This window comes from Toxotes jaculatrix, chromosome 19 (genome assembly GCF_017976425.1).
Source record: "Toxotes jaculatrix isolate fToxJac2 chromosome 19, fToxJac2.pri, whole genome shotgun sequence".
NCBI classification, from domain to species: Eukaryota; Metazoa; Chordata; class Actinopteri; family Toxotidae; genus Toxotes; species Toxotes jaculatrix.
Window position 1 is genome coordinate 4,076,422 of NC_054412.1, and position 25,973 is coordinate 4,102,394.

The 25,973-nt window shown below is 41.9% G+C and overlaps 2 protein-coding genes across 3 annotated transcripts in view; one reads left to right on the forward strand and one right to left on the reverse strand.

Annotated features, from left to right (window-relative positions):
* The window catches only part of LOC121200083 (kinesin-like protein KIF3C), a 23,974-nt gene extending 16,258 nt beyond the window's left edge, over positions 1 to 7,716 (reverse strand). For both annotated transcript variants that reach the window (XM_041065159.1, XM_041065158.1), the window contains exons 1-2: positions 7,605 to 7,716; positions 1,800 to 3,794 (exon numbers count right to left, since the gene is read on the reverse strand). In XM_041065159.1, coding sequence (XP_040921093.1) covers positions 1,800 to 3,212 — 1,413 coding nt within the window. In that variant the 5' untranslated portion in view covers positions 3,213 to 3,794; positions 7,605 to 7,716. The remainder of the gene's footprint in view (positions 1 to 1,799; positions 3,795 to 7,604) is intronic.
* Positions 7,710 to 21,255, forward strand: rab10 (RAB10, member RAS oncogene family). Its single transcript, XM_041065164.1, has 6 exons — positions 7,710 to 8,398; positions 13,986 to 14,046; positions 15,428 to 15,566; positions 17,568 to 17,657; positions 19,619 to 19,720; positions 20,124 to 21,255. Exons 1-6 carry the CDS (start codon positions 8,272 to 8,274, stop codon positions 20,208 to 20,210), a joined length of 606 nt encoding a protein of 201 aa, XP_040921098.1. The 5' UTR covers positions 7,710 to 8,271; the 3' UTR covers positions 20,211 to 21,255.
* The last annotated feature ends 4,718 nt before the right edge of the window (positions 21,256 to 25,973 follow it).

A 25,973-nucleotide genomic window follows, 5' to 3' on the forward strand; every position in this document is an offset into this window, starting at 1 on the left:
AGAGGTGACGCTGAAAATATATCTCCCCTCCTCACCTCCTCACATCCTCACATTAGAGCCTCAGGCTTCCTGCTGCAGCTCAGTAAGCTGATCCAGCAGTGTCTCGTGTTGGACAGTCCAGGCTGTAGCTCCACAGTTTTATGGGCTGCAGTCATTCTGCACGGGTGACTTATTGACTGGATGCGCCCATGAATCAGAGCAAGTAATTAACGCAGGTCTGACTCTGTCTTTGATTGCCGGCTGTGTGTTGGGGTCTGTGTGTGTGTGTGTGTGTGTGTGTGTGTGTGTGTGTGTGTGTGTGTGTGTGTGTGTGTGTGTGTGTGTGTGAAAAAGGGCAAAGGGAGAACTGATATTTGAAGCTACAATGACCGCGGTTCCTGTCTGGACACATGAGACACACAAACAGACTGTGGATTAAGGACAGCAGGAACAAAAACACACACTGTACCAGTCACTGGAACCACTGGTACGAGTACTAGACTCAGCTGCATCAGCTATTTGTTAAGTTCAAACATGACCTAGTTATAATCTAAGTGTTTACTAAACAGAGTTGTACCAAACAAACTAGTACACAGAGAACAGTCAGTGTCCCCTCTCTCTAACATACAAGTACATGACCCTGATGAATCATTCTGGTCATCAGGGTTATCTCATGTTGGGCTGGGAGACTTCAGGCGGAGACAGTTCAGAGCTGACAGGAATGAGGGCAGGGAGATGGGGAATGACATGCAGCAAATGTCCCCAGCCAGACTCCAACTGAGGACACAGCAGTTCATGTTTGGCACTTTAAAGCCTGTGTTATGAACTTGGGGTGTGGAGCTTGACAGACTTTGTAGGACTGTCAACTGACCACTCGATTAACCCACTGGAGCCTAGGTTATTTAGGTAATATATCTGTAAAGGTGGAAAGTCTGCGTTTCACACATCAGATCTGAACCAGTAAGACAGCCAAGTTGTCTCCCTATCGCACCGAAAGGTTCAGTAACGGTTGGGCTATAAAGCACACGCACTCTCACACACACGACACACACTGAGGTGTAATTAGATATGAAGCTCCCAGGGTTAGTGTCCACAATGTCACTTAATAACAGCTCATCAGATTATCACACATGATAATCCCATGAACCACATGTCCTTAATCTGACTCCTTCAACTGAGTACACGTGTGTGTGTGTGCGTGTGTGTGAGGGTCTGATTTATTGAGAACATGGAACAGAAGTTAGTCTTTTTGCTTTCAGCGCCACGCAGATTATTAGACCAAACACATCTGACATTATAAATGTTAAAATCAATCTTTTCAGCAATCACTGGCTTTATGTGTCCTAAAAACTTCAGTGTCCATTAAAGATCCAAATTTAAACAGACCTTGAGGTGAGATCATTCTGACCAACTGCTATTTCCAAGATCAAGAATTGACTTTTAATCTCAGCTCATGAGCCAAACGAAGACCAGAAGTCCTTAAAACGCTCTGAAAATGGAAATTTGAACATCTGCAGGTCCACGACAGCTGGGCACATTTTATCTGCGGTGGAAGATCATGAATCAAAAGCTCCAGAACAGCTACTAATGGACCTTGTTTTGTCAACAGAATTGGAAAGTAAGAGACATTACTGGTTCTGTAAGTCACCCTAATGCTGTCAATGGAGAAATGAATGGGACTTTTATACTCTGCACTTTGAATGTACATAGCGTTTTATCTGTTGTGTGTTTTTGTCTAGAATGAATTGAAGAAGAAAGGAACAAAGAAAGAAAGAGACAATACAAACAAACTATGACTGGACTCAGGTTTAAGTTCTCACCTTGTACTTGGCGGTCAGCTGCTCGGTGGCTTCCTGCTCCTTCCTCAGATCCCCCATCATCCTCTCCTTCTCACCCAGCAGCCTCTGCTTCTCCTCAGCCAGCAGGAATTGGTCTTCTCTGATGGCCTCCTTCTCCCTCTCCAGCCGCTGCTCCTCCAGCTTCACGTACTCCTCTGCCTCCTTCTCCACCTCCACCTCCTCCTCCTCGCCCTCTGTCTCTTCATCCTCGTCTCTCTCCCAGCCCTCGCCTTCCACCTGCTCCTTCTTCTGTCTGCTCCTCCACTTCCTGTGGTTGAGCTGGGCCCTGAGGCGAGCGATCTCTCTCTGGAACTCACGCAGTAGAGCGTCCTTAGGGTCCTCGTTTACTCTTGGCTGGTTCTGGATGTTCTTGGCTCTGTTGGCGTAGCGGAGGGTGGTGAGGGTTTCGTCGTAGTGCTGAGGCGCCGGGCCTAAGGTAGCGACCATGACCGTCTTTGCATTCCCGCCCAAAGAGTCCTGCAACAGCCGAGTCAGCTTGGAGTCCCGGTATGGCACATGCCCGCTGCGCCCATCTGCTAGTGCTGAGATCACATTCCCCAGTGCGGAAAGGGAAAGGTTGATCTTGGCGGCTTCTTTGAGGCGCTGTCCCTGGACGCCAGTCTTGGCTTGGCGCTCACTGCCGGCCAGATCCACCAGGTTGAGGCGACCAACGCGAATGTGCTTCCTCCCATCTGGTCCAGGCTGGCTGCACTCCACCGTGATCAAGAACAAAGCATGGGACCTGGATGAGTGCTCGTTCATGTCTGTCGCCCCAACTGCCCTCGCCTGGTTGCCCACATTCATCACCTCCTCAATCTCCTTGATGCTCTTGCAAACACACGATGTAAGATCTTGGACGTACACCCCGGTCTCCGGACTCTCTCTAAGCTCCAGGGCTCTGGCGTTGGCATGGTTAGGATCGAGGAGATCCCGAACCTCCTCCCGATAGATCTCGAGGTAGGACGCCCGCACCAGGTACTGCTTATCAGACTGCGAGCGGGAGATGTGTGTGAAGATGTGGTCGAAAGCGTTTGGAATCACACCCCGTTTCTCTGGGTCCAACCACACACCCTGCATGGTGTACGTCTTTCCGGTTCCGGTTTGTCCATATGCAAATATGGTCCCATTGAACCCCGCCAGCACTGAGTCTATCAGAGGCCGCACGCTCTCGTCGTACAGGTCTCGCTGTTTGGAGTTTGCATCATAAACTGCATCAAATGTGAATGTTTTCTGGGGCTCGCTGGCCGGCGCGCGAGGGTTTCTGAGGATCACCTGTCCGAGCCGCAGGTCCATCTGCACAACGCCTCCTGCAGGCCCATTGGACTCCTCTTTCCGGTTCAGAGGGCGGCATCGAACTACCACCTTCACTGACTCACTGCTCTTATTTTTTGACATGACGTCCCTCTGATTCGTTTTAACAAATTTAATTTATGTCACTTTCATCAAAATATGCTGGAAACCCTGATGAAGCCCTTAATCAGAGATGAATGTCCTCCTTTCTGCCTGTGACTTGTGTAACCACTGATTTCAAAATCATTAATAACAAATTCAGTATGGCTTCTTGGTCATGTCATAAAGGAAAACGGCTCCAGTGCCTACTAACACAGACTCCTCTAATTACCAGTGCAAATGATGAGGTGCCACTGTTTCTAATGGCTAATATCCCCTGCTTATTGTCTGTAATACGAGCCTGAGAACAGACAGACGGTCCGCAGCTCTCACGCGTTGGATCGACGCTCCATTGCGGTCCCGTTAAACGTCCAGATTCACTCGGTGAAAAAAGACATCCCACACAACCGGAATACTAATAAAAACATTCGGTTCAGAAATCATGCTGGTGTCGTCTTGATTTTAAACACCCGGTAGATCCGCCACAGACCGCTGTCTGCATCTTCCCGTCCTCCGCTCACAGATGCTCCGAAGTGGATTTGCGGCTCTCGGTCTGTGCGGAGACACAGAGCTCTCCCTCTCCTCCTCCTGTACGCAACACACACACACACACACACACACACACACACACACACACACACACACACACACACACACACACAGAGTCATTCAACCACCACACCCCACATCACTGCGGAGTGGAACAAAGGACCATGGGAAATGAAGTTTTTCCCACTCTAAGAGTTGATTTTAGTCCAAGCCTGCCACCAGCTCGTGAGAGAGACAATTTACAACTTAAATTTGAACATCTGTGTTTGTTTAATTTATTCATAATATATGACGTACAATTTAAAACCCCTACTGTCAGTAGTTTTAATTTTGGAAAAATTCTTTGATACTGCATGAAGACAGCAAATGCAGTATATTCTATATCCATTTGTTCCAGATCGTTTTCTATGTTTGGACCATTAAAATCTAGATAAAATACTCAAGATGTCCTGTGCTTTATTTCAAACACAGCTGACCAAAATTCAACCTGACTTATTTGCCATCTGTGGAACTGAAGCTCTGATCTTTTGCAGACAGTTTGTGCTTATAGATAATTTTGTGTTAGCCGATGATCTGGTCAGTCAGTCATGATTATAAATAACCTCCAATATAAACAGCAATTAGTCATACTTTCAGTTATAGATATGATAAGCATGTGCTTTGAAACACAATTTACATCAGTTTAATAAGATCACTGTCTTGAATAAACCGTAAGTCAAAGATTTTAATTCAGTCTTAAAATGTTGAAAACTCTATACTACAAAGGCGAATCAGTAGTCGACATACTGTTCTGTACTGTCATGGTTCTCTGTGTGGTGCACTTAAACGAAGACAATTATTTACTCCTCATTCCTAATTAGACCCAGAGAAATGAATGGTATCCCCCTTAATCATCAGTGAGATATCCAAGCTGATTTCCCATCACTTCTTACACAACTGCGCTCCCAAAGCGGCACAAATTGAGGACAAGAGGCCCAATGCAAAATTAATCATTACAGGACTTTTTTAACCAACACGCTCAATCAAATATGGCACAACAGCGCCGCCTGGTGAAATAACAGTGGACTGCACTCTGACCTGCAGTTGGTCAAAGTCACCACAGGAGGTCAGAAGATTCATGCGAGCGAAGATAACTGTTTCCAGGTGAAACGTAAGAGGTGACACTGTGCGCGGGGCGTGGTGGTTCTGGGTGATTCCCTATGAAACCACCAAAATTTCCATACCACCGCTTCCTGATCTAAATATGTGACGTCCTCAGTGTTATTCAATGAATTACTACCGATGTAGGCCTGAATGACCACAAAGGGGGAAGGCTCAGCCACACGGGGAATTCAACACATTGCATTTACCCTCGTGTGTGGAAGACCTGGCAGACACAAACAACTTAACAACACTCAATATGTCACTTCACCATGACGTGTTTAATCTGGCTGCAAAATAGCAGTGACTGACTGAATGATATTCTAGGCTTGTATGGTATTTGTTGACATTTTATGGGGCAGAACCAGAGAAGTTACACACATGTGCAGTGAAAATCCCCTTGCTTGTGGCATCACCTTTTATGACTCATTCTCAGGGAAGCGCACATCACCGAGTTCGAGGTAGACTTGTGGTAGTGTGTGGGGTCATGTGACTGGAAAATAAGATGCCAGGAATATTTGCCTGTCAACCTAAACAGCTGAAAAACGCCCAGATGAAAGATATTTAGATCTCTAGAATATCAAACATTTAACTTTCTTCCCCGTGTCTTCTACAAGAAGGAAATATAACCTAAAAGGAAATCTGAAGATTCTTCTACAGAAAAGTTGACTCCCTACTTCCTTCACTCAAACTTCAGCGTTGTGTTATTTGTTTGCATTATTATTATTGGGTTGTTTACTTAAATTGTATGGTTATTTTACCCACTGTTACCCCACTGCAAGTTTACTGGTCTATTTGTTTTTTTAACTGTCACCATCCGAGCCAAAGCAAATTTGCAGCCTCAGACCCTGGTTAGATCTTTAAAACTAGGCAAACAACCAAAGGTTAACATAAATCAGACAAAAAAAAGAAAGAACAGATAAAACAGAATCAAGGTAAATCTGACAAAAGGTCAGATAAAACAGTTTAGTATCACAAAGACAAAAAAAATCAGAAACTCCTCTTAATTGAGAAGCTGGAATTTTGCTTGAAAAATTACTTAAATGACTAAACAATTAATTGACTTCTTGTTTTAGCTCTAGTATAGAATAAAATGTTTGTTTACTGTTGAGGAAAACAGCAATTTTCCAAGCTAAACATAAGTGTAGGGTGTCCTTGTGGACTATTGATCAACATGCATACCATGTTGATCAATAGTCCAGTATTGTTGCTTTAAACAACAATACTGTTGTTTAAAGCAACAGTATTGTTGTTTAAAGCAAAAAAAAAAAAACCTAAAGAACTATAAGGTCTTCTGGTTTACCTGTCAAACAGGTACATGTGAAGGCAGACTTCCTCCCTTAAATGTACATAACTATCACTGCCAGAACAGTGAAGACACTTCAGTGGTAGTTTCTGGCTGTTTGTGAGAGTGTAAGACGAACCCTGGGGCCCCATGCAGCACAATTCAGGAATGCACGCTGATCTGGGAAGATTTCTGTGTTAAGACATGATTTATTAGCGTAACAAAGATTGCTTCACTAAGGAGGAGGGGGAAGAGGAGGAGGAGGAGGAAGGAGGAAGGATACAGTTAGAATATAGGCTGAAATAAAAATTAACCTCTGTTTTAATGTTTTAAGCTACGCATGGGCTGGTTCGTGGTTTGGTCATGCTAGTGACATTGATCTGAAATGGTAGTCTGTTCTTTGGTGATTTGGTCCACCACTTCAATCCAGAATGAGATGAATGAATGTTTCTAGTTATAGTCTAGTTAAAATAATTTAAGTTTTAAAACACCCCTCTACAAGACAAGGCCAGATGATGGGAGGATGGAGGACCTGGCATAGCTGATATTGTATTTCAAGTGGTGCAAATTTCTAACAAGTTTCTGATTAATCAGATTATGTAGACCTAAATGATATGGAGTAAACCTGGGGTTTTTGGGGCCCCTGGGCAGTTGTTCACTTTTCCCAGCTGGTGATCCAACTTGCACCATAGGGTCAGAGTTTCAGTTTTTCCAATACTTTGGTTCATTTATGTAACAGTTGGTTTTTGTTATAATGAGCACAGAGCTGCCAGGGGTGGCTGCAGACTCCTCTAACTCTAGTTCATTCCCTCCTTTTCTCTGACTTCTTTCTCTCTCTGTCTTGCTTTATAGCTTTCTGTCTTCGGTCGTGTCAAGTCCGTACTTGGCAGTAGAAAGCAGGGCATACTCAGCATTCCTAAGGAGTGTCTGAGAGTCAAACTACTCTGACAGGCGGAAGGAAAGAGTAAAAGACACACACACACGACCACAAAGCCAAGTCTACAGTAATTATGTGTACATGCATTAACTCTCTCACTTATTAAGAGACTCTAGAGGATAAACGTCCTTACAGTTCACAAAGCAGAGGATGTGGGAAACGCCCGTAACAAGCACATTAGTTCTTAAATATGACATCACTTCGCCTGACTCACAGCTGGGATAGTCACCGCATCAAATGCCAGCTTACCATGAAAAGCGAAACACACCCCGGCTGAAGGAGATCCGCATGAAACTGGCCGCCATATTGGATCGCTAGAGTCATTTCTTATATTGAAGCAAAGGGAGATTTGAGCCTAAATGTCTGAGAAACATGCGCAGTAGCATTTGCCCTTTCTGTCACTCTAAGACACGCCCTTTTACCTCTCGACGTACACAAGCATAGCCAATCATATTAGGGCGCTTAATGGAATGACAGCAACACTCACCAATCGCAGCACGGAAAATTGACAGAAGGGGCGGTGAAAGGGGCGTGGCCGTGGGCCCAGGGTGTCGCCGTGGAGGCTCCCATTCGAAGGCGACGGCGGTCGTCTATATTTCGGTTCTAATCTCTCCAGAAAGAAAGGGAGAAATAACTCCACACGGACAGCGAATTTGACACACTTTCAAGTTGAGATCTTTCATCCAAATTCCTCTCGATCGAGCTTGTGGCAGGGCTCTGGAATGACGGAGTGTGCCGAGAATTTGAATTAGCTCGCCGTTAGTTTGAAGAAAGAGTGAGTCGGGGTAGAGAGAGAGTGAGAGAGAGAGAGAGGAGCCATTTTGTCCCGACTGTGTGGGAGAAAAGAAAGAGTGGAAAAGAGGAATCACACGGGAGGAGATCCTATTTTTGCTTTCTGTTCTCATGCTGTAAGGGGGAAAACAGTTGGGCTCGGGAAATATCTTCTCGGACACGTCTACGGACACGTTATTTGGGTGGTATTTAGCCAACTAGCTCGCCAAGCTAATCAACAAATCCCAGATTGTTAACTGTTAACAGTCAAGAGGAGCGGGGCGGTTGGTCGGTTTGGCGAAGGAGCTGGCTTTAGACTTCACATAGGCGTGCCAGATTATCCGTTTATTGTATCTATCTGGGTAAACACAAGCTGTTTTTCAATGGCGAAGAAGACGTACGACTTGCTGTTCAAGCTGCTTCTGATCGGAGACTCGGGCGTGGGGAAGACCTGTGTGCTGTTCCGCTTCTCTGACGACGCCTTCAACACAACCTTCATCTCCACCATAGGTAAGAGGACCAGGGGACACAGGCGCCGGTGTTAGTATTTTGACTAGTTTGACAGCTGGGATAATCGCCTGACACTACCCTGCAGCTGGAAATGGTAGGACATATTTGGTTAGCCACTGTGCTATCAGCATGCATCGGCTCTCCGGGCCTTCACAGGTTAGCTGGGAAGCTAGTTGTGCAGCTTTACGAGCTCTTGGCTGAGTGCCACCCCTTTTCAAATGACTGCGACTTTAATAACAAAACACGAGTATTATTTTGGTTTGGCTGCCCTGTAATGGCGAATACAACCGGTTTAGGTTTCAGAGGAATTGCTGTCATGTCAGTTGACCCAGTGGCTGGTAAGCTAACTAGGCTAGCAGCAGTACAGGGCCGTGCTGGGGTTACACCAGCACTAAAAACTGTCGTATACATCTTAGCATTGCTCTATATGCCTCCATGGATTTCTCACTTTCATGTTCTCCGAAAGAGAACAAAACAAAACCCCCTCCTTCAATATCTACGTCTTATCTAGAACAACGCATCATGTTTTTTATGGAGTTAATTTGTTTTGAAGAGCTGCAGTGATTAGCTGATTAATAGATTAGTTGTTTGGATGAATATTAATCAGTTATCAAACTATTTTTTGATGGTGTCTTTTCAGCCACCTCTAAAGCAAAAGTGTCAAATGTGATCATTTGCAGCTTCTCTTTGTCATATGTGATAGTTTATGCAATGACTTTGAGATTTGAACTGAACAAATCAAGCAGTTTTTACATGTCACCTTGGGCGGTGGGAAAACCCTAACCCGTATTCACAACTATTTATTGTGTTTCATAGACCAAATGGATAGATGAGGAATCAAGAAAATAATCATTACTCTCAGCCCTAATGTTTGGATCTAAAGTCTAAATCTATAATGTAACTAGTAACTGTTGCTGTCAAATAATTGTGGTGGAGTTAACACTGCAAGATGAATGAAATGTCTAGCGGAAGTCTAAAGTAGCAGAAAACATACTGTAAAAATTCTTAAGTACAATTGGCTCTGATTTTATTTTTAAGTACTTAAAATACTAGTAAATCCACTTAGTAACTTTCCATGTCTGCTCAGATGAGAACCATAAACAATTCATCATGGTGGCATCATCAGCTTTTTTCCTGTCTGATCTCTACGCATGCGTCCAGCATCACGCTCACATGAGTCAAGTGTGAAGCTATGTCAAACCCCTGCATGGCCCAAGTGAAGGCTCCGTTTACTCCTATTGCTTAAGATCAGTGCTGAGTAATAATGTAATATTAGATGTGTTTTGATGAACCATGTGAAGCTGCCTGTTTGCAGTACACTGGCATTATATCCTAGATCTCTTGATTGAGCTTCACTTTCAAGCCCGAGTGTTGACGACGACTCCTGACCGTACGCCTAAGAACACACGACCATAATGGGCAACAGTGTTCCCAGTGGCATCCAGGCTAGATTAGATTTGTTGAGCTTCAGCCATGAACTGTTGCTCTGTTGCAAAGCTTGCTGTCACATGTAGGTATTTATGCATTTGTTTATGGTTTGGTCACTGATTTACCTTTGCTTTGTCTTGCAGTCAGCCTAGTATTTGTGCGATCTTGCACCCAGTCTTGTTTCTCAAATTGCTTTCATAGTCTGTGCTGTCAAATTAGGAACAAAATTGTGGTGATTATGTGCCTTATTTGAGTTAAAGCCATCATATCAGAGCTCTGTCAGTTCAGAGGGAAGATATGTGATGTTTTTGAGATGCAGGAGAGCAGACTGAATAGTCAGTAGTGACCTTTGCTCTGTGCAGGGGTGCTTTCCCTGTTACGTTGGATCGCAAGTCAAGTATGCCTCTGTCATGATGACTGTACTGAGAGTACCAAGTTAGGTGAAGACTCATAGTTGATGGTGTGTGATGTAGTGACATAAAGCAATATGTACTTCTTTTGGGAGAACCTGTTTAATCCAGGTTACATTGGTCACATAGTGGGAATGAAAGAGGGACTGTTCTCTTTATTACAAGTCTGTACTAAATGAATCAAAATGATTTTGAAGCTTTTATTTTAAGGTAAAGTAGTTGCATAATGTTGCGTTAATGTTGTGGTTTAGGGGCTGTTAAATGATTAACTTTTCTCAAAACGGGGCTGACACCATCTTACTGGATGTCACTACTTTAAACATGCTTAGTTTTTTCTAATTTATTCAAGAATTTCAGTAAAAATGGGCAAAATTTTATTAGTTAGCAAGGTAGTTAAGGCGACTAGAAACAAGGATGCTGTCATTTAGTTTAGAAAGTGCTCACTTGAGGTGTTTACACCTCACTTAGGAACTTCAAACTAGCACACTTCACCTCATATCAGTATGTTCTGTAAAAGCTTTCACTGGTTCCCTTCAAGAGCCGTTATGTTAAAAACTACCACACAGCTGTCATCCAGTCACAAGCTGCTATCTGGTCTTGTCTTTGTTCTACATCTGTACTCAAAACAAAGCAGCACGCAGTGTGCTAAGCTGAACAAAGTTAAGAATATGAAGGACATAATCCGTCTCAGATCATGTAATCCAGACTTGCAGTTGCCTGATTTTACTAAATTGATTTTTAGATATTGCCAAGCCCTAGTTGACATACAGCTTGCCAGGAAAGTAAAGACCTGTTGGTTTTACTTCTAAAGAAACCACAACCCAGGTGGGTAATGCTGAACTTATTCCTCAATCAGTGATATTATATGATTGGTGGTTTCATCTCTGTTTTCTATTATTTTGCTGAAGTTTGTAGTTGCCAGTGTTTTGGCACACTGTTTGATCAGTACATGCCACAAACTGGCAACTGAGGAGTTGCGATGGGAGATTGATCGCAAGATGTTACAGACCTGTGCATTTTAAGAAAGGCCATACATATGAACCAGGTTCAGACCCTGACACATACCAAAATCCAAAAGTCTGAAAGGAAATTAACTTTTGGAAGAAACAGCAGAACCGGGACATGTGAAATAGGAATGTGTTCTTCCTGTGACACAGTACTCATACCTTTGGAGACACAGATGCACAGCTGCTTCTCAAAATACCCCTACTGGAAACCCCCCCCCCCCCCCCCCCTTCTCTCATCAGTGTCTCATACTCGTTTCCAATCTTCTGAGTGTTCCTCTCGCTGCACTTCCCCCTTTGTATATTAGAGGTTATGCATGCTAAGAGTGCTGAATATGCATAATGTTGCAATCTGAAATGTCTTTCCACAACACATCATGAATTTTGCATGGAAACTGGCAAATAGATTGAGGGAAATTCACGCGTGTGGAAGGAATGGTTCCTCTGGGTTTAAAAAGAAAGCCGGTCATAAACCATGTACTTTCTGTGCAAGACTTCCTGTTCATTATTCAACTCTAATAGACAGTGTTATTCTCTTCTGGTGAAGTATGCCCACTTTTCCAGTGATTGAGTCAGTGTTGTGTGATTGCACAATGCCCATATTTTCTTGACAGCTTGCAAGTGCACCTCACCAGAAAAAAAAGCCTGATCTACTGTGTTTTGACTTCTCACTGGGAACCACACTAATATTACCTGATCCCTAATGAGCCTGTTTTTGAGTGCTTAACTTTTTTTTTTTTAGTAATGATTATCAAGAAAACCCAATCTCTATCCCAAATTGAATATCAATGTAGGAAAACATAGATGTATTTCATTTGCAAAACTGTCTCCCTCCTTCCTTTTGTCTCTTTTTCCTTCTGTCCAACTGTATCTTTCTTTTCCTCCCTCCCTCTCTCTGGGGTGTGAATAATATTTAATGAGTCATACTTTGGCAGCCAATTCTTTCATTATTCTATGGTCCTGCCCCACCTAGAGCACAGCTGTTTCTTGGTCTTTTTAACTAGCCACAGTTTCTGACTGGAGCAGAACTGACAGCTCAGTATTTAACTGGCAGATACTACTTGTTGGCCAAAAGAGAAAACATTTTTTTTTTTTTTAAAAACACAGGCCTCCTACAGGCCTACACAGCAAAGACAAAGAACTTAACCCTAGTTATTTTGCTTAATATTGTGAACACAATAATTCAGAGTAGAAACAACCAGTTGGGAAATCAATTAATCAGTTAACAGCAAATTAATGGACAACTTTTTTTTAAACACACTAACATATTCACTCATTCCAGCTGCTGCTTTGTCTTTTGAGATTGTAAATTAAATATCTTTGAGTTAAAAGCAGTTTTGCAAATATCACTGTGGAACTTATAGTGGGTATTTTTCACTATGTGCAGCATTTCATTGACCAAAGGATTAATCTCTCAATGAAGAAACTCTTCTGCAGCCTTGTTGATAGTCATTATCATCTTTAGTCGCAACCCTATGATAAGTCAGTGGGGATGTACTGATATGGGTTTGTCTACTTTTTGCTGGTATGAGTCACAGTGACTCAGTCTTTATAGTCTTTCTAAATGCTTTAGGGGTACAACTAACAATAATCACAATAATAACAATAATGATAATGCTCACTCTGTTGAAACTGGTTGATGATTAACTTAATGTCTGTCCACGCATTGATTAATTGACCAGGTTCAGATTCCTGACTTGCCTCACAGTTAGCTTGTTTGGTAAGTTATAGTTTTACCATGACAGAAATCCTAAAGTCCTTTATGCTCAGGGGAGTTGGGTTAACCAGTCGAGCAGTTTCGAGATCGTGGGTTACTTTTCGTAGCTCCTAAAGTTCAGATTTAAAAGGACACAAAAACAGGATAAAATATAAGAGACAAGAGGCTAAAAACAAACCGTCTGGGTGAAAGGAAACATCAGTACACGTAGTGCTGCGTCTTGGTATCCAAAATAATTACACCCAAAGTCCAATGAATACGGAAACTGAAAAATAAGCCGCCTTAAGTTTCCACTGCTGAACAGTTGGTTATTTGTAAAATTCAAAAACATGCACACATAGGAAAAATCGTGTGCTCTCCCACCGCAGTGTGCGTTCTCTCACTGCACTGAAAAGCTGTTTAAGGCTTCAACATCAGACATGACTAATACCTTTAAAATATCATATCATGTTTCTGAGCACAGGTTTTCACAGTAATGAGGTTACTGTGGCGCATGCAAATATGTTTTCGGGTTTCCTGTCTTAACCTGATTATGCCCAGTGACCTGGATCGCGTGTGTAGTTGCTTTCAGGTGTGCACTGCGACCCTCAACTGAAGTAGATATTACCTGGAGGTAAAATCTGAGAGCTGGTGTGTGTGTGTGCATGTGTGCGATCATTGTTAGCCAGCTGCTGATCCCACAGCTGTCTGCTGATGGGCTCAAGGTTTGGACATGACACTGCAGAATCAGGAAGAGATAATGTCATTGTTTCTCTGATGGAAACAGCTGTCTCTCACTTTCCATTTCTCTCTGCTCCTCTCCTCCTAAATGTCTTTCTTCAGTTGTTCCTCATTCTCTATTGTTGTTGCCTCCATTTCTCTGCCACTGGGTTTCTATTTCTTCCCACAACAGTGCTAAAAGATCTCTGTTTGTAAGCCTCCATTTATCCATTCATCTCTTTCCCATTGTCGGTGCCTCACATGCTGCTAGTGCGTGTCTGCTTTTTGATAGATTTTGTGTATGCTAATGTGTTTGTTTTGTTTCACAGGAATAGACTTCAAGATCAAAACTGTTGAATTACAAGGAAAGAAGATCAAACTACAGATCTGGTGAGTTTGTGGATGGTTAAGAGATGTGTCTTTGTTGTCTGCAGACCTGTGTCAGGGTTCTGTATGTACGTGTATCTGAGCAGAAGTGTACAGGGCTGAACAATATGCTTTACTTCGGTAAAAAACTCGTTACATCATAGCAAAACATCTGTTTGACATACCTCCCTCAAGCCCAGAAATATGTTAGAACAGGAAATGGTCATCAGTCCATCAGGAGGTCTGCTGCAGGGTTGTTATTGTACTCCACATCAGCTGATTTTTTTTCCCCCACCTGAAATGACATGATTTTTTTAACTTGATTTTCTTTTGCAAAACAGAAATGACTAACATCACATTAATATTCAATTTAGGTTAACAGCAGCTAACTAATGCCATTATCTGCTAGAGCTGCAGCGATCAGTCAATTAATCTATCATAGTACTGTGATGATCGAACAGTCATTTTCTTTTTCAAGAAAAAAATTCAACATATGTGCTTGTTCCAGTCATAGCTGTAATGTGAGAGTAAATACACTGGAACACCGGATGGAAGTCAGACATGTATAGTGTTGAATAGTCCTGTTTATGAAGACACAAATGTAAAACAACACACAATTCTCAGTCAAATGTTACAAGGTTGGTGCATAAAGCTGTAACTGATATCGTGGTATTTTTCCTGATAAGGTGACCATCTCCTCCACAGCAGACAGAAGTCTATTCATTCAAGGCTAATCACTGAGTGTTATCTAGAAGACTGAGACACCTGCACATCCACACCCACTGTTATGTGAGAAAGTACAAACAATAGGAAGAAAAACATTACATGACAGTGAAACATTAAGGCTTGCTGACGTTTAATACAGGAGAGTCCCTAAGGTATGGATGTGTATGCATGGGCTATGATTTTGATGATAAGTTAATGTTTACACAGCCTTTTAGCATTCAATCAAAGATTGTAATGAAACAACCTTTATAAGGGCAGGTTTGAATTGCCCTTGTGAGGCTGGCACTCCTGGGATTCTTCTCTTTTCCTGTATCAGCAGTGATGGATGGATGTTGGCAGGGTTTCCCCAGATAGGAAAATGTCGTAGTTGCATGCCAGTGCAGACGTGTTAGGGACATGGTTTGCCTGCGGTGGATTTTAATGTGTGTGTATTAGGTTCAGCTTGACTTCAACGGCCTAGCAGGCTTCTCAAGTGTAGTACAAGTTTTTAAAATTACGTTGTCCCTCTGGGCCTCCAAACAGAGATCTACCTTCTGCTCAGAGAGAATTGTGCTAATGAGGCACTAGATATTTTAAAACTTTTATCAGCCTCTGTTGGCGACCAAAGGAACTGCATTACAACAACACTGACACTGGAGCTGATATAAATGAAATGTCTTGTGTGTGTGTGTGTGTTTAGGGACACAGCGGGTCAGGAAAGGTTCCACACCATCACCACCTCCTACTACAGAGGAGCCATGGGCATCATGCTGGTCTACGACATCACCAACGCCAAGAGCTTCGAAAACATCAGCAAATGGCTGCGCAACATTGATGAGGTTAAAAGAAAAACACACACACTCACACACACAGTCACCCCAGGCTCAGGGACCGTACCATCATGATGCTTAACAGGATTTTATGAGGCTTTCAGAGAGTTAAGTGTTGGCACTCCTCTTGCATCTTTTGTTTTATCTTTGGCGTAATGACAAAGTGACAAATACTGCAAGGGAATGCAGCCAACATGGCTAACTAGCTCGCTGATCTGTACGCAGTGAGCTGTGCAGCAGGAGTCTGTGACTAAGTCGCATCAGATGAGCCAGATGTCCATATGCACCTGGTTCATTGTACTGTTTTACTTCATGTCTACTAGATACTGGAGACAATTACAAAGACACGTTTTGTTAATGGGGTTAGACATGGGTGATTTGTCATATTTACCATCAACAGTAAACACCCACAACATTATATAAACAATCTAAGTTCTACAGAAGCTTCATACCGTTAATCAGGAAGATTTTATATCTTCTAATACCACGTTATTCTTTGCAGAGCAGCAAGTACCAATTATATATTGTAATATTCCTGTGGTGTTGCATACTGTCCATACATGATTCTCTTTTCCATGATGTGTTAAAATATGACAGAATTCACTTGCTATTGAAAAGACATTGTTTCTTCTACACAAACAGCATTGCTTTTTGAAGCAACACAATACCTGAGTGCTGTGTGAGAGCCTTAAAAGCCTGTTCATTATGGCTTGCTGAGAGAGGATTTAACAGGATCTGTGAGGACCAGTGTTTGCATCTGCGTTTTGTCATAATGGATTTAAGGCCATAAGTGCAAAGACTAATGTATGTATCGTTTAGTGACGTCAGTCTCCAGCAGGCCTGATATTTCAGAATGATTAGGTGATTATCAGACAAGACGAGCTGTCTGTAACATATGGTCAGCGTGTCCTGCTGCTGAGCTCACCCCGCAGCGGTAGATGCATCTCTGTGGGTAATTATGCTTCAGGTTTAGCCTCCATTTCTCTGTCGCTTTTTCTGTGTTGGTGTTTCTTTCCCCTGCACCTCCCTTTGTGTTTGATAGTGTTATCTTATTCCTTATCGCTGTGAGTAATATTCTGGGATCCATTTCAGATCAAACACACCAGATTAAACACTGTCACAGTTATTATCTTTACTATTGCTGGGTGCAACAAAACACTATAACGTCTCAGTCTGCAGGTGTTACCTGCTGAGTGAAGCGGATGGGGTGAGACTGCATTTGTCATGAACGCTTTCTTGTAATTTTTCTCACCCTCGCTCTTAAAAGAGCTTTGAGTCCAGTCAAGGAAAAGGAAACGCATTACATTTCCTGCAAACGAAGAACTCGGCCTTGCTCGTATTGTACCTCTGTGTGTGAAAGCTTGTTGTTGACTCTAGAGAATAGGATGCAGGGATTTCTGCTGCTTGGAAAATACCTTGAATACAGTCAAAGTCAGTGGTTCCTGGCATTTTTTTGGCTTTAGATATACTTTCGATTCCAAGTTTGCATGTCTCTGAGCTGTGACACCTTCAACCAAAAAAGGGATTTTTGTTTTAATTGCTTGTTTTAGAGCAGCAACAGTTAGTTGACAACCCATAGTCAGTTGACAAACAAAGACATATCATTGCCAGATGGGTGGGGTTTACAATTTTCTTACATTTTACAGACCAAAGCATTCAACCTAAAAGCAATTGTTATATTTATCCATAATTGATCCCTTGAGCAGAGTTGGCGTACCAGACTTGGTTACCAGTTTTGCCATTTTTTTAGGAACAGACACATGCAGTAATTTCTAGATGCACAGAATCTTAATCTAGAAAATCTAAGAAGTAAATGACTTGGATTCTCACTCGCTCAGTCTGTCTGCCCCCTACTGGCCAGTACAACAGATAACGTATTAGCTGCTTGTGTTTCAACAGGGTTAATTAATTGAATAATTCCATTTACAGTAGGTGTGGGTGAAATCAGCGATGAAGGTTAAGTTGTTGAAGCAATCTAACAATCTACTCTTTCTTCTTTATCTTTCTCAGCATGCAAATGAGGACGTTGAGCGGATGCTGCTAGGCAACAAGTGTGACATGGAGGACAAGAGGGTCGTACCAAAAGCCAAGGGGGAGCAGGTGAGATGGCGCAGTCCTGTGCAGCTATGTGCAGCCCTTCCTGACAAAGGTCCTGCGTGCTGATTGGCTCATTTGTTGCTGTTGCTTTGCAGCTACATGTTCAATTCAGCAAAACCTCTGTTCATTAAGTCTCCCGCAGTCAGTCAGAACTTTTCACACTGATAGCATGACGTGCTAAGAGCTGGGCCACATTTACATGAAAACACTGTTTGCTATGGGCTCATTAAGCACAGTATGAAGCAACAGGAGAGAGAATTACAGAAAACAGTTTGTTGAACACACAAAGCATAAAGAATAGATTTGAAATTAGGTCTCGGAACAGGTGAAAGGAGTATGGATTGTGTAATTACAACTTAAAACGTGTAAAAACAGTGCCTCTATAGAGAATGTGCAGTAAGCCGCTGTTTGTCTTTACATGCCTTAAAGGCTTATGTTCTCTAAGAGTTTCTTGGGACATAAGTCACGTGAACTGTATAAACAATGAAAAAAATATATCCTTTAATTCTGTGTTTTGATTTCCATAAAGAAATGGCTGCAAAAAATGACGCACATGGGAACGTTTTACAGACTGAATAAGCAAGATTTCCTTCTAGAAAGTGTATTATTGCCATCACCAGTCTGTGTACCTGGTTTTAACTGCAACAGTTCCTGTACTGTTGAGGAACTGATAACAAGGACATTAAGGGTCAACTATCCCCAGAAACCCTCACATGTTTTCTTGGGGGTTTGAAGTTGCTGCTTTTATGCTCAAAACAAAACGCACGGCCTTTAAAGACAACAGAATAATTCAAACAGACCGTATATTCTGCATGAACTCGGCCAACCCGTGCGGTAACTGCACTGCTTACACAGCATACGAGTTTTCTTGATCTCGGACTTCACTAAACCACAACACGTCCATATCACAGAGCAGATATGATTTCCTTTTTTCTAAACAGTCTCATCAGCGTTGCTCGCTGCTGTCATGTTTATCTCAACAGCCTTGAGATAAACATGGTAAAACCTTTGGTTTTCAGTCCAAAATGCTGGTCCTGGATCTCACTGTGAGACAAGCGACTTGGGTCTTTGGAGACTAAAGACAGTCTGAGGCAAAATTCAGACAGTGTCAGAAATATAGGATCAAATTCTCACAGTGCTGCTACGAGCCACATTTACAAACCAACCAATCAGAATACAACATGAAACAACACAAAATACACCGACAAGTTTTTAAATGAAGTTTAGCAAAAACAGACGCCACGCATTTCCCTCACCACAATTATTGTTTTGCTGCATTTTCAAAACATCAGAGCGCCGCAGATGGATGACATGCCGCTGCTCTTATGTGCTTCTTTAACTTACAGTGGAATTATGTAATCATCTCCATGGCACAGCGTGACATGCCTCAGATTGATACCACAGAGTCTGACACAGATCGCAAACCATAATTTTATTAGACTTTACTTTCCTTCTCTTGTTTAGAACCAGAATCCCTGAGTCAGATGTCTAAATTTTCTTCCCTGTGTTAACTGGATTTCCCCCACGTGAGTGCACTAACACCAGATGAGAATGCTGGCGCAGTGATCTCTGCATTTCTTGACGTCACTTACTGTACATGCCCTTTATTAGCATACAGAGTTTGGTCATTCGATGTAATCTCAGGCTCAGCACCACCCAGTTTCAGAGTCTGCTCGGTCAGAACAAGTGAAAACAAGTGTCTGTGAGCAGGTTCTTTTTCGACCTCCGGCTCAGAGCAGACTAGCAGTGACTAGTCTGTCTGCAGATTTAGCAACATCAGATACAGATCTGCTTACTCATACACACACCTACCTCACTAGAATGGTGTGTATGTGTGTTAATGTGTGTGAGTTGGTAACACCAGTGATACCTGATACTCTGTTCTACTCAGGAGATCAGCTGCTTTATTTTTGGACGGGACCTTCACTCATCCTTCTGACTTGCCCTCCTTTCTTCTTCAACAGATTGCGAGGGAGCACGGCATTAGGTTTTTTGAGACAAGTGCTAAGGCCAACATCAACATCGAGAAGGCTTTCCTCACGTTAGCAGAAGACATCCTCAGAAAGGTGTGTGCACTGTGTGATCGGGGGATTGAACTGGAGTGTGTGTTTTTAATTACAGTTTTATAAAGGTGTTTCTTGTTTTTACGCCGATGGAGTTAGACCGAGTGATATCTGAGCCCTGTCTGACTCCACTTATCTTTTAATAGTCAGAATGTTTTAGTTAATAATAATAATAATAATACCCACTGCATGGAGCCGGTGCAGTTAGCTTTACGCCTTCTAAATATCAAAAAGTAAAGTTTACTCCACATTTTTGATGGCATTAAGTATATCACCACGCTGCTGATAATAAGGGACATTTTTAATTGTTTATTGGCAGAGTCGGTTCAGAATAATGTGTTTTGTTTTTTTTTGTTAATTTAAGTTTAATTTAATGTTTATATTTTCGTGTTTCTGTCATCGTCAGACGCCTGTAAAAGAGCCCAACAGTGAAAACGTCGACATCAGCAGCGGAGGTGGAGTCACAGGCTGGAAGAGCAAGTGCTGCAGTTGAACAACTCTCCTCTGTTTCACTCACACTAACGCACACAAACACACAAGCACAGACAGACATACACATATTCTCTCTCTCTCTAATTGCTAACTCTAACTCTCTCGCCCTCTAACCTGTCTCAAGAGTTTTTCTCGCACACTGACACAGTCTCTTTATCAGAATAAAACAATAAACCACTCGTCTAACCCCCCCTTCCTCCTCCTCCTCCAACACCCCTCCACCCCCCCCACACACACCTCACCATATTCTTCCATCTGATGATCATTTTTATTTCTGATAAAAAGAGAAATCCAGTCACGTTTGTTGTCATTTGTTTTAAAGGTTGTTTAAAAAAAGAAAAAAAAAAAAGAAAAAGGAAAAAGTGTGAAAAGACAAGCTCATATTTTTAATATTTCCTTTGCCTGAGCTCACCTGGTTGGACACCCTCACCCCCTCCACCCCTTTATCCCCCTCCCACAGCACTCACCTTCAGTCAGAGGAAATAAAAAAAAAAATCTAAAAAGACAAACGTAGGATTAACATTTTGTACATTTAGTGAGGTTTCTGTTGTCTAACCGTATTCGGTCATTTACAGTTTGTTACCAAGTGACAGAGGCGTGGCCAGCTCCTTTTGTATGTGGGGGTTTATTTTGTCCTGTGCCTTATATGGAAGACGGGGGCGGGGCTGTGTGGTGGGCGGAGCCACATCCACCCAATGAAATTACAGTTTAAATATCTGTCGGTTCAGGCTGTCGTCACGGAGACACCGAACTGACGCAGAAACGTTTGAATTTCTCCTCCAGCCAAGAGAACGGCATTATACAGTATGTCCTGTTTATTGATGTTTTATTTTTGTCTGTATGATTTATTTTACTTTTATTTTTTTCCCTATTTGGGTTGATTTTTTTTTTTTTCCTGCATGCAGATTTCTTTGGGTTGGAAGCGTTTCTGTAACCTTGTGTAACGTTTGCCACTGGGTAACTGTGGGCGGGAGGAGGTACAGAAGTTCTCTTTGGAAATTCAAACAATTTTGCAGATCCATTAAAAATAAGCTTGTTTAAGTTAACTTGTTTGTCCTCAATGATGTGTGCAGTCTGTGCTTTCATGTCTCCAGTCGTGTCGGATTTTTAAGAAGCGAGGTTTGGGAAGTTCTACGTTGTAGCCGTAAAAAGTGACTTTAATCCAGGGCTGAACTTCCCATTTGGCATGAAAAGAAAAGCCAGTAATATAACCCAGTATCACAAATTTGCCTCACAGGCCTTTACAATCTCTACAGCGGATATTTCAGGTTGGCAAAATTATAGCAAATGTAAAAGACAGACTATAAACATAAAGGTCGAGTGTTTAGTTTAACTCGATTTCAGGGCAAATCTAAAGATGGTGGACATATTTTTCCTCCAGGTTAATCCTCTGTGAGTCTGTGACAACAGTCTGAGTTATCACACTCACATTGGTAAATATTTGCCCTGTTTCTTGTTTAATCACTACACAGCCCATTTACCTGACTGATTAAAGAACATACACATGGTTTTTGGTTTAAGGCTGACGCCTGCAGATTTTCAGGTCAAAGTTCACATCTGTTGATCTCTGACCTGCAAAGAAGATGCACTCATGGCCGGCATGGGGGTCTCTGTTGTGTCAGTCTAATTGATTATATCACTAGGAATTATTGTTAAAAACTGCTGGGAAATACTGAAAAGACTTTGGACAGATTATGAAACAGGTATTAAACTGGAATTAAAATGGTCTTTAAAATGTGTGAAATTTAACATTAAACTGTGAGGGCACAGCAGACATTTTGACCTATCAAAGGTGGAACAGCACAGGTGTCATTAATAAATTTAGATTGTAAATTCAGTTGTCAGACTAAGCTTTAACCATAGACTGTATAAAGCATGGATGTAGCACCCAGGATGTCACCCATTGCTTTCGGGGAGTCGGTTTTGTGACCAAATCATGGGCATTTGAGCTGCGCCATCTTCGATTTTAGTGGGAGTGTACTGTCCATATTTGGCGAAGAGGCGGTTACTCTACGGGTCAGCCGGGGCCAGCCAGCCGAAAACCCGGCCACTTAGCTCGGAGCAACCGAGCTAGCCTAAGGCTAATCAGCTATGCTAACAAGATAAGCGGCAGCTACACGCTGCTACATCCACCACACCACAGTCCCCAGGTCCGACCAGGAACTGCAGCTTTATGAACGCGGAAGTGATCCTCACTGCTGAAACCTACTACTCCCCCCTTGGTTTCGGGGAGTCTGTTTTGTGACCAAACCATGGGCATTTGAGCTGCGCCATCTTGGATTTTAGTGGGAGTGTACTAATCATATTTGGCGAAGAGGCGGTTACTCTACGGGTCAGCCGGGGTCAGCCGGCCGAGAACCCGCCCACTTAGCTCGGAGCAACATTTAATATTTACCGGCCTTCACCGCTGCCTCCATTCACAAACAACAGCATCAAAGCATCAAACAACAGCAGCCACTTACTCGGTGCTTCTCTATTATTTCGATAGATAATAAACACACCGGTCTTTGCCAGTCTCCCACAGTAGTCACAGCGAAGCCAACCGCTACATACGCTTCGTCGTATTTCCTCGTCTTAAATAAAGTTGTAGCCTAGTATTCCCGCAATAAACGGACTCTTGAGAGCACGGAACACACAGCAACAGCCTTCCAAACATTAGCTGCTCCGGTCCTCTATCTGTATCAGCAGCGACCATACATTGGCAATGAAGTCATAAGCCAGCGGCAAAGTATGCTAATACATGCTAATTAGTGCAAACATCCAGGTGAAATAGTGAGATATTTACTTACCGAAAAAACTGCAACACAGACTCCGTCGACGGTCGGTTAGTACAGTCCACACTCCAACAAGCCGTATTGTCACAAAAACCTATCCGAACACTGGCAAACAAACAGGTAGCCGGAGGTCTCTGGATGTAGCCGCCTAGCCCAGCCGATGCTTTAGCAAAGAGCTAACTGTCAGTGCCTATCTATGGAGCTGTCACTCAACGTAACCACGCCCTAATTTCTGTTAGAATTTTAAGCCTAAATAACACTAAAACGGTTGTGGTACAAAAAAAAATTCACCCCCCGGCTGTAAAGTTGGCTATTTAACGCGGAAGTGATCCTCACTGCTGAAACCTACAACCCCCTCCTTGGCTGTAACGGGCCTTAACTGGCTGAACGCAGCCGGTGTGATTGTAATCACGTACACCTGTGTTTATCCACCCCGATGATCGGAGCGATTCACCGTTTGTTTAGTTTCCACTGACAGCTTCATCTCTGCTTTCTGATTTGTGCCACAGCACGTGAGTAAATTTTCTTTAAAGTTAGTTTTAATTTATCGTCAAAGGGGGAAAAACGTTTTCAGATATAAATGTCCAACTGTCTCCGCTATTGGAGAAGTTTTCAGACTGACTGTTACGTTGTAAGATGTAAGAGAGTTGTAAGAGAGTGTATGTGTGTGGCGCCCTCTAGTGGCAACAAGCCTGAAAATCAACACTGACCTGCATCTTTTTACATGACTCGATCTTGATCTAAATAAAGGCTTTAATTAGTCAAGTAATCGATCAAAAGAAAATCCAAACTATTTTGATATCTTCTCAATACAAATGCAAAAGAAATCCCAATATTAATTAATTTGATAATTATTGATGCGTTCATGTTTACACCCCTTTAATGTTGCAGCATGTAAAGACAGGGATAAGTTAAATTAATTTACTGTTGGAAATTTTATCTGTAAAAATGTATTATATTTTATTTGGTATGTTTTTCTATCTAATAATTGTAATGACAGAATATATTGAGCTATAAAGTCTTATTTTATGGTTATATTTTGTACCATTAATCTGAAAAGTAGCTGAAGTTATCAAATAAATGAAGTGAAAAAATACAGAATTTGAAACTGATTGCAGGTCTTAGCAGTTACGACTTAATAATACTAATAACAATACAACACAGTTGGTGTGGATGTAAGATGTGTTTTTGTTCTTTACATTCTTTATTTATCACCCTCTTCCCTGTACCCAAACCTCCCAGAGCAATAATGTACACAAAAATAAAATTCTCTCACTTACAATGAAAACACAAAAACCAGTGCAGAATGCCAGTGGTCACAATTAAGTCCATAATAACTACATTCAGAAATCTTTTCCTAAACAGAGAAAAGTACAGCGGGTTACAAAATCATCATCATGATATGTTAGGTTATGGAGAGCCGTTCTCTCCACTGTCGACCCGTCGATCAAGCTCTTCTTCTGTGTTTTGTTTTCTTTAATTTTTTTTTTTCCCAGTACAGAGGCACGAAGAACTCAGCACACGACGGTCAGCCGTAGTGTTTGTCAAAGGCGGGAAATGTGAACACTATTTTGAAGGATCTGGGTTTCTAGCGTCCCCCCCAAGGTGCTCGCACGCGATGTAGAGTACAACACAATGAAGTGATCAGGTGCTTCAAAGCTAAGTGTTTACGGTCCATACTGTAGTGTTTCCATAAAAATGTATTTCAGGGTCTTGTGATAGTTATTTTCTAAATGTGGGTTATTACTGTAAAAAAAAAAAAAAAAAAAAAAAGGAAGTCAAACCCCACCTACTTAGTGCTTTGGTTGAGAGACGAGAATGAAGTGTGAACGGCGATGAAAGAAAGTTAAGTTTTACAAAAGGCATTAAATCTATTCAGAGTCCTGTGAATGAGTGATTGTGGGTGTAAGAGACAGAAATACACAACGTAATGACAGAAGGCAGCAGCAGTGGACACTGACGAGGGCCTGCCCTAAGGAAAAAAAAAAAAATCAGAAGAGAAAAAATATTTACATCAGCTGTGTACAACATAATTTATAAATACATTTTAGGTATAAATTAGAAAAATAAAACAGAAACCTACTGTAGTTCAATCACACTACTGCTACTCTCATTTTAAAATGCCAGTCTGATTATTAACCCTCTGTATATTTGGTGAAACACACACACAAAAAAAAAAAATCAAAAAGGCACAGCAATTAATAATTAGAGCAATTTATCCCTGCAAATCTCTATGAGTCACAACACTAAATCCCCCATTGCAACAGACATTAAAATATAAATTAAGACGATTTTTTTTTAATAACCGATAAATGTAATTCCTACAGCAGGAATTCCCACACTCAAACAGCATCTACTCTAGCATCACCAGTTACAATTCTCTTAAATAAATTAAGGATTTATTACGGGGGTTTGCGATAAGTCGTCAAAGAGAGCACCCTGATTTTTTTATTTTTTTTGCTTTCGGTTACTCTTTAGATTTTCGGGCAACACACATCATACAGTGTACCTTTCACACACTAAAGGAGCAGTTCAACATTTTGGGAAAACACACTTATTTCTCTTTTGCCAGGGATTAGGTGAGAAGATTGATCCCATTCACTTCACTACCAAGATCTATAAAACCCACTGATTAACAAGTTTGATCTATACAGAAACCAAAATATAAAAACAACAAGCTGTGTCTTTAACGGGAGGTTATACTAATTATCCACGTTTGTGTTTTACTGTAGAGCTGCAACGATTTGTCGATTGACTGAGCATTAATTTCGCTAATCGCATAATTGTTTCCTGGTCCCACCGTCTCAAATGAGAGGATTCAATGTCTTTCTTTGAGTCTCTTTGGGTTTTTTTTGGTGTTGCTCGGACAAAACAATCTCAATACATCACAGGCAGGCTGATGAGCTTCATATTTACCGTACAAACATGAGAGGTATCGACCTTCTCACCTAACTTTCAGCAAGAAAACAAATTAACATGTTTTCCCAAAA